Source organism: Chelon labrosus, assembly GCF_963514085.1.
Source record: "Chelon labrosus genome assembly, chromosome: 16".
NCBI classification, from domain to species: domain Eukaryota; kingdom Metazoa; phylum Chordata; class Actinopteri; order Mugiliformes; family Mugilidae; genus Chelon; species Chelon labrosus.
Window position 1 is genome coordinate 14,601,595 of NC_140349.1, and position 9,128 is coordinate 14,610,722.

Here is a 9,128-nt window from a genome sequence, read left to right on the forward strand (position 1 = left end):
AAATGGTGTTGCTTTTATAAAGGAGATGAAGAGTACTATTTATAACTAAGTGTTGGCCATTTTAACCCGCACATGCTGTAACAATTGTGTTTTATCTTTATAATCAGTTTCTTCATAATAAATATTTCCCAAAATGGTTGTTTTCAGGACGGGAGTTTGTACCATGCCCACAGCCAGAGGTGTGTTCAGGCGGTAGACAAGACAGACAACGGGACACCGGCCCCTTCGCTCCAACCCTGTTCTGACACCCCCTACCAAAAGTGGTTCTTCGAGGAGAGAATGTTATAGTGTGAATCTGGTGAAATATATTTCTCATCCGGGGCCCACACCTTGAAGCGTGGGATATGAGTGGATTTAATTTCGAAAGGATGTTTGATATTGCCTTGCCCCTAAAAGGAGCCCAATGGAGGACACCTCTGTGCTTCCTTTCTTTTAAACTTTTGCACATTTTTGTGCCAGCTGGATGTCATGAACATATAGGTTACTTAGAGTATAATTGGCGCTTATTTTCTAAAGATGTGCAGATATATGTCGCAGGGAGACGGGTGCCGAACAAGAATATGCATTATTTTTCTAATCAAGGAGATGTTTGAGAATTTGTGATAATCCACTGCGCATGCTGGCATTTTTCTTATTTTTCGTTTACCCAGCAGGAGATCAGTTCAGCTCCTTTGCTTTACCCAAACAGGGATGGAGACGCACAGAAAGATTCATCTGAAAGAATAGCAACTGCTTCATAAATCTCAACAAACTCAGAACCAGCTATAAGCTAGTGGCTGGCCTTGCAGTGAATCCCAGAGCCACGTCATGAGGCATCATTTGACATTCCCGCCTTCTCCTGTAGAGGGGGCCCGCGCTCCTCTCTGCACACTCCTTTCTTTCATTGTATCTTGTCAAGAGGAAGTGGGACAAATTCAGGTATTTTATTAAGAACCTTTTCAGGACGTGATGAGTGCTTGCTACTCCTACATACCAGTGGCTCAGAAAAAAAGCCATACATCACAGGCATTATGCAAGTACCTCTTCAGCTTAATCACCGAACTACTGACATCAGGAGAGACTCCGGTCTTGTCCTGTTCTGCTTTCAGTTAAGTCATTTTGCAGTTAAAGTAAGATAAAGTGGCAACTGTCATTTTACTTTTTTCAGTGTAGTGTAAATCTCTGAATGATATGCAGCTTGAGAATACTTATTCATAGCCATATTTTTATGAAGGTGGTGTCAAATATGTTGGTTTTAAACCGTGTATTTATTAGATGAGACTAATTACTGTGTTATTTCAGCGCTCCACTGCAGACCTATGTCAACCTTAGTCTCAAATCATTTATTCTCTACTGTTAATACTGTTAGGTACAAATGCATGGGCACTGAAATCAGCTCTTGGAGCCCATAGAAAGTGCCTGATGTAAAAAAGAAACAACTTATAATATCATTTTAGGACTGTGAAGAATGCTCTTACTGAATGTAAATTTTAAAACGGAAAGAGAGCAGTTTTTAGGCTGGTACAGTCTCACTATGCACAGACATGGAGGTATCCCCACGGGTTGCACAGATTCGTGCACGCTGGCGCTTTTGTGTCCATCCATCAGACAACTATAGATCCCTCCGAACTGGAGCTGTGGCCACCAGTGTGTCTGTCCCTCAGGCTATGCAGAGAGTCGAAGGCAAGCACAGCGGAGGAGTAGACAGTTCTCAGCGTCTCCAGAGTGCTCGGATGCCAGATGGCTTCCTGATTGATTTCCCGGTCCTCTCCCAATTCTTTATCACCTCCTCTTCCTTTCTGTGTCAGAGGTGTGCAGACTTATCTTTGGGCCTCGCGCCAGCCAAATCCTCCTCGGACGAGCACTTGTGCGCTCGCGTGGTTGAAGGTTTGATTTATGAACGGAAGTCTTCAGGAGTACAGTTTTTGACAGAAGGAGATAATGGAGGAGACTCTATGAAGCAATTTGTGACCTTTTCCTTACCATTAACCTTCATGGGCTGTTGGCCCATTAGTCTCACAGGAGTTCTGTTAAGAATTGGATGTTAGGGGACGATCACGCTGAAAAGGACTTTTGTTATTGATTCAGAACTCTACTCACGGTAGATGATGAATGAGAAATATTTTCCAGTACTATTGGAAAAAACCCTACTGTGCAATAAAATCGTATCTTCATTGCACGGTGGGGTTTTTCTAAATAGGTGGGATACTAGCTATATTGAAAATAAATGGCAAACATACTGGATATGGACATAATTCCTGTTTTTTTTTTTTTTAAAGTTTCCTATAGTCCATAAAGGCTTTTTGTTTGGATTAGAAGTAATACATTATGGTGCAGGCAGTACGAGGTACAGTAATAAGTGAAATGACCGGTTGAAAGATTATGATCAGCACCACTAAAAGAGGGATGAGGCATCTGTTTCAATGATTCAGTGATAGCATGTAATGCTGACTGTGTACACTGACAGTGGTTGATCTTCTATAGAAGAGCACTATAGGCCCTCAGAAGAGGCTGAGAGTTTGAGTTCCTGCTCCCTTACCTTCCCAGAGACTGTTCCCATGAATTAAGACCTCTGTGTGCGTCACCCGTGAGACATCGAGCTCACCAGGATCAGGTGAAATTGCCCCTTTAATACAGTGCTCATGCTTTATGTATCGAACACTTAGGAAGTGACAGCTTTTCCATTTTCATCAGTTTATGCCTTTCAGCCTGAGTGCAGTATAAATATTCTATCCTGTTATTAACAAAGGGTTATTTATTGTGCCCCCGTGGCCATCTGTTATTCCCGCTGTGTCCTAAATAGTAAAACATCTTTACTGTGGCGTTTCTTTTTTTTCTTTTTTTTTTGTATGCTAATTTGATCCGGCGCAGGCTGCAGCGATAAAATTGCTATTTGCCACCTCTGCAGCAGGTCATAGAGTTTTTAAACATCGACCAAACCTGTCGTAAATGTGGATTTTCCAGGGATCTGTTGGAGCACTTGAACTTGTAACATGGCTGATAGCATTGTCACCTAATCCTAACGGAGCGTGCAGAACTGTTAGAATATAGTAGCAAATATCTTCTAGTTGTAATGAAATATTTCCAGAGGAGATATTTCAATTATTTAAACATGCACTCATAATAATATTATGCTGGAATTCAACACTGTTGGGTGTATTGATGCTGTCAGCGACTCCAGTGGCCTTATATTGCAATCAGGAAAGTGAAGTCACTTTTGATGTCTTGAACCAATTTTAACTGTTGTGAAATGAAAATCAAACTAAGTAAAAATATCAGTAATGTCAACCACTGTGTCTTCTGCTTTTAATATTCAGTCTTAAAAATGTGCATCGGCGTCGGAAACATCAATTAAACCGTGACTCATCTGTAACGATTAAAACGCATTTTAACTGCCGGAGATGTGAATCAAGACGATCGGAGGATAATGAGAAAAGAAAAGAGAGAGGAGTGTGTGTGTGTGTGTGTGTGTGTGTGTGTGGGTTGTGGGGGGGGATAAGTTTTCCAACCATATCTGATTGAATTGATCACCAGCTGCTGGGCGAGGTGGTGAAATGTTGCCAAGTCTGTCTGTTTCCTCTTGTGTTCACTCTCTGCCCTGCAGTCTGCTCATTGATGATGATTTGCTGTGTGCTTCAGGCGTCTTTGTGTTAAAAACATGTCACTGTAGAGGATAAGACTTTGTATGGGTTCCGCTGAACTGTACCGACACGTGTCTATTATTTCGATATCGCCACTGCAGTCAGTGGGCTAGGCTAGATTACAGAAACACTTCTGTGGTTTATTCAATCCAATTGAACAGCACCACAAGCTACATCCTCCAGAAAGATCGTGCATTTGAATAACCACCTTCTTTAATCTGTTTTAACATAAACTGAACATTATTAGTGCACGGCTGTTATATTAGAATACATTTGTCCAGTGTACCTAATGAAACGCCACGATAACGCTACATATTTGATTGGAATCTTTCATCGTATTACAAATAATCTTTTAAAGTATAGCATGCTGCCAAAAATAATAGCGAGGAGCATTTGTGTCCCACTGAAGACGCAGCAGGAAACAACTTGGTTTCTCTCTCTCTGTCTCTCTCTCTCTCTCTCTCTCTCTCTCTCAGGATGACACGCTCTGATGGAAAACTTCACATTCTGACAAATGCCGCCTCGACGCCGCTCGGCTCCCTCCTAGCAAAACGAGCAGGAGTCTGTGATGCTGCTGCCTCTTGCCTCGTCTCGTCCTAATCTTTCAGCTACATCTCTGCGAAATGCACGGCGTAAAATACCCTTTTAAAATATTCTGAGATTCAGCAAATGCATCCACAGAAATTCTGCTTTTGTTGCAGTCCTCCCGCACAACGAAGGCCTAGTTTTTGAACCGGTGCGAGGTAGTTTGCGGCACCACGGTCTCTCACACCCCATATGTTTCTTTAATGATAATGCAAAACAAGCCTCCCCATGGTGCAAGTCTTTGGAGATGCTCAGGCTTCAGTTGTCAGGGAGGGAGAGGAACCATAGGAGGAGCATCTCACACACACACACACTGACTTGAAGCCATTTCCACGCTGCATGTCGGCTCGGTTTATGTAATCCCAATACCCAGAACAGCTCAGGAGCGGTGGCTGTTGGCTGCATACACTAGATGACACACTTTCACTTTCAGGAGGGACTCCAGACGGTGCGGAAAACATGTGAGGCCTAGATACAGAGATAGACTTGCATTTCTTATGCCACCGCCTGGCTTCTGATTAGGTGGCGGAGAAAGCGGCAAGGTTTCAATGAAGCCTCTCGGTTGGTAAATCGGCAGTAACCACGGCCAGCTATTCTACGGCTCAGTAGTTATGACAGGGCAATTTTGCAGTTATTTTTGCCGGATCATGTGTGACATTTCCATTTGGCGGAACTCATCACTCTTACAGAATTTAGTTTTTCAAGGAAGCACGGTGACTATGCCAGCTTTCAACACAATCATAAATTATGTGCTGTGGACAGAAAAGCAACACATAATTAAATTTACTGTGCAGAAAACCAACAAATATGAGATAAATATGAATCCGGCAAGGACGCCATCGATGCGAAATACAAAGACGGCGGTAACGCTGAGCACAGCGAGCGCGGAAACAAATGGTGTTTCACGATATTTCTCCAAATACTTAAGGGGCCGGTTTCAGCCTTCTTCAGCTGAAAGCCTTCTTCAGTGTAGGATCAAGCTCATCTAATCCATGTCTGTACAACCAGCCAATACAGCATCAAAGACGGATTACTTGTTGCTTATTTGCCTCGAATCGCCCCTTCTGTTTTTTCGGTAGAGTTGGACCTCACCCGTAACTCACTCGAGGAACATTGCAAGAGATTTTTTCTGAACGTGATTTGGCGCTTTTGACCTTCTGAAATGCAGACATTTGAATCCAAACATGCAGCCAAGGCATCGCCGGGAGTCGGAGACCATTTGCCAGCTCAGAATTTTCAGCACAAGTCTGAATCATTAAAAACAATAAAAAGGGAGGATATTTAGGTTTTCATGAAGGCGATTGTTAGATAATAATTTTAATATTTTCACAGTCAGAATGAGGCTGCAAATTAGCTGACCGTGGCTTTGTTAATGACATCAATGGACAAGTCCTTGACAATGAATCACTTGTCACTTACTCAGACTTTCTACATAGACGATTATGACCACAAGCTCTCTGCTGCAGACAACAGATTTACTTTGCTTCTTGATTTTGTGGCAAGTTTTCATCCCGTGATGGTTAATGGTTGATAAAGTACATAATTGATTGGCATGAAATTGTGAACAGATAATCAAGATGCCCAGAGGATGAATCCTAATAGCTTTGATCCTGTCATTTTTATCTTTTATTGTATATTGTCACAACATCTACTACATGGTGGGCACAAAAACGAACTGTTAACTGTTCCTTTAATGCTGCCATTAGTGCAAAAATTTTCTGCAGAATTTAGGATTAAATACCTGCAAATCTAGACACATCATCCTCAGCTGCACTTTGTGTTTAGTATTAATTAGCAATTGAAAACACACTGCTAGCATACAAACTAAGATGGTTGACTCCTGCTGCTAATCATTAGCATGTAGCATTGATGTCGTTGCTGCCTTCAGTTAGTAATCCCAACGTGCGGGCGTTCTTGTGAACACGTTAAACGTAACTACATTTGTAGGCAGTGTGCGAATAGGTTGCCATGCTAACCTTAGCATTAGCGTCACTATACCTCAGTAAAAAAAAAAATCACATTTAAGCTAGCATGGTTGTTGACTTTTGTTAGCCTATGTTCAGACCACAGTTAATTAGTAAGTGTTGTTAGTAATTCACCCAATGTAGATTAAAACGGATTATTTTGGAGAAATAATTGGGAACATTGGAGAACTAAATACCTGTAGATGTAACATGGAAAGTTAGCAGATTTAGCTTTAAAGGTTTTCTTGATTGTAACGATGGGAAACGATATTGAGAGATTCTGATTTACATTTACATGGCTGCGCCTTTTAATTTAATAATACCAACAGAAGTACTTTAAATTTGATGAACAATGCAGCTAATGTATCTATTTTAAGTTTTTATTTTTATTTTTTTGGTTGCTATGTCCAGTTTTACACTAAAACACTCTAGTTGCATGCGGCACATATTACCCCGTCTTTTAGATACTCCCTTTGCAACAGAACTGCACAGTACAGATCTCGTGTTACATTTCTAGGGACGGAGCGGATAGTTTTAATTATGAGAAGCATCTCCACAGTGAGAGAGAGGAGAACAGTCACAGCACATATCACACTTGTCCGGTAAAAAACGGAGTCTGTCACTCTCCTCTCTCCCACGGCGATCCGACATGGCAGAGCCTAGAAATAAGGGTATGTGTAAATTCTAATGTATTTGACATCTGATATAAATAGGAACAACACTTTGTATTATGGCTTCTTATTCCGTGCTCATTTTCCTATATGTTGAAGTTTACCCCTCTGACTTTGATGTTTCTCTTCCATGACTTCTTTGTGCTCTGTTGTCTTTTCCTTGTTGGATGCAGTGTTGAAGCCTGTCTGAGAGCAAATCATATTTGGCAGAAATTATGTATTTCACTAAAGAGAACACCAGAGTCATATAAATTCACACCCAGGCAGACTGTGATTTTTCACAGCCTCCCCCAACATAGCCTACATTGACAGAATACCTCTTTAATGTGCTCCTACGAGATAAAATGCCTCTGCAGGCGATTAACCATTCCACCCCGCTCCCATTCATTTCACTTCATAAGATTACTTGATTGCTTACTAAATGGACTAACTCTTCCCCGAGGGAGATATACTGTATGTATGTCCTTTGGAAAAAATGACATGGCGCTGGTTTGTATTTCCTTGCACACTACTGTGTTTTTAGACCTTGCATCAACCTTAGTTTGGTTCAGTCAGGTGAACCTTAGGTTTTGAGATATTATTAATCCTTACCAACACGTAGCCTATTTTGTATTCAGCTCCGCATAGTGGCCTAGAGCTCTTTAAGAAATTCAGGTTGTGAATCGTGAAATTGGGGAACTATCTGTGCTAGTGTAGACTGAATTAAACAGGGGATCGTGTTTCGGTTCCAAACTAATGGGTTTTCTCTTTAATTCAGGTTTTAAACACAAACTGGCCCAGACTGTAAGCTATCCAAAAGCAGGAAGTCCAACCTTTGCTTCCTGCCTTACAATGCATTAAAGGGCTAGTTTGATATATTGGGAAATATGCTTTATTACTGTGAGTTAGATCAGAAGACCAGAACCATTTATCTATCTTAATGTTCATTCATTCATTCATCTTCTGTACCCGCTTATTCCTGTTAGGGGTCGTGGGGGTCTGCTGGAGCCTATCCCAGCTGTCATCGGGCGAGAGGCGGGGGTACACCCTGGACAGGTCACCAGTCTATCGCAGGGCTAACACAGAGAGACAGACAACCATTCACACTCACACGCACACCTACAGCCAATTAGGAATCACCAATTAACCTAACGAGCATGTCTTTGGATGGTGGGAGGAAGCCGGAGTACCCGAAGAGAACCCATGCAGACACAGGGAGAACATGCAAACTCCACACTGAAAGGCCTAGTTGGCCCCATGGATTCAAACCCGGGACCTTCTCGCTGTGAGGCATCAGTGCTAACCACCTCGCCACTGTGCCGCCCCTTTCTTAATGTTGTTTAGGACAAAGAGTTTATGGATATATCATATCCACAATGCTTGCACCTCATTATTACTGTCTACCATGGAGCAATGAGTTATATTACAAGATTTGAAGTCCTTATTCACCATTGCTCCTTGTACGCCTTGATCGAACCCTTACACTAAACCCTTGGTATATTCAGATTTATAAGGCCATTCTTGGCCCACTTCCATCTTTACCAATGGATTTACATCCTTGTAACGTATGGGAAGCTACTGTCTTCCCCTTCCAGGATTTATGCCCACTATCTGTCCTAAAGACTGCACTGAACTGGGGAAAAGGTCATACTGCTGCGCCCTATGCCTGGAATCAACTACGTTTATCAAGTCTTATGGAGCTGGTCTCACTAAATTAATTTAAACTCATTTTTAAAATGACTTTGAGGCTTTGAGGTGGGTTGAAATTGACTTGATATGGTGTTGATATGATTTTTTTTTTCTTTTCTTATCAAATACACGTACAACACAGGTTTCCGTAGTGTAGTGGTTATCACGTTCGCCTAACACGCGAAAGGTCCCCGGTTCGAGACCGGGCGGAAACATATTTCTGCTGGTCCGTGCAGTGTAGAACTCGCGTCACGTGACTTTTTAATTTTTTTTTGTTGACGCCGCCATATTGGCAGGAAGACTCCGAGGACCGTCAAGCCGTCAGAGTTTACTGCACACTTTTGAACAGATACAAACTGACCAGTAGAAGGCAAAACGCGACAGAATATATATCACGGACCCTTATCATGCACCAGCTGGGCTTTTTTTCGAGCACTGTACCAGCCTGCGCGGACAATGTCCCTGACCTGCAGTACCCGGATAACTATACCTCTTCAACTTTCCTTCACCCTACTCCGGAGAGTGAAAGCATACAAGAGCCTGGAGGGGTACAAATGGACAAAGTCAGGCTTCGTGATGCACATCCAGCTTTGGAGTTTGTCGGCAAAAAACAGTGTTGT

The 9,128-nt window shown here is 42.1% G+C and overlaps 1 protein-coding gene across 1 annotated transcript in view; it reads left to right on the forward strand.

The window, feature by feature from the left end:
• Positions 1-3,299, forward strand: part of poc1bl (POC1 centriolar protein homolog B (Chlamydomonas), like) — a 30,995-nt gene extending 27,696 nt beyond the window's left edge. The window contains exon 21 of the mRNA XM_084562626.1: positions 148-3,299. Coding sequence (XP_084418752.1) covers positions 148-288 — 141 coding nt within the window. The 3' untranslated portion in view covers positions 289-3,299. The remainder of the gene's footprint in view (positions 1-147) is intronic.
• Positions 3,300-9,128: the final 5,829 nt, after the last annotated feature.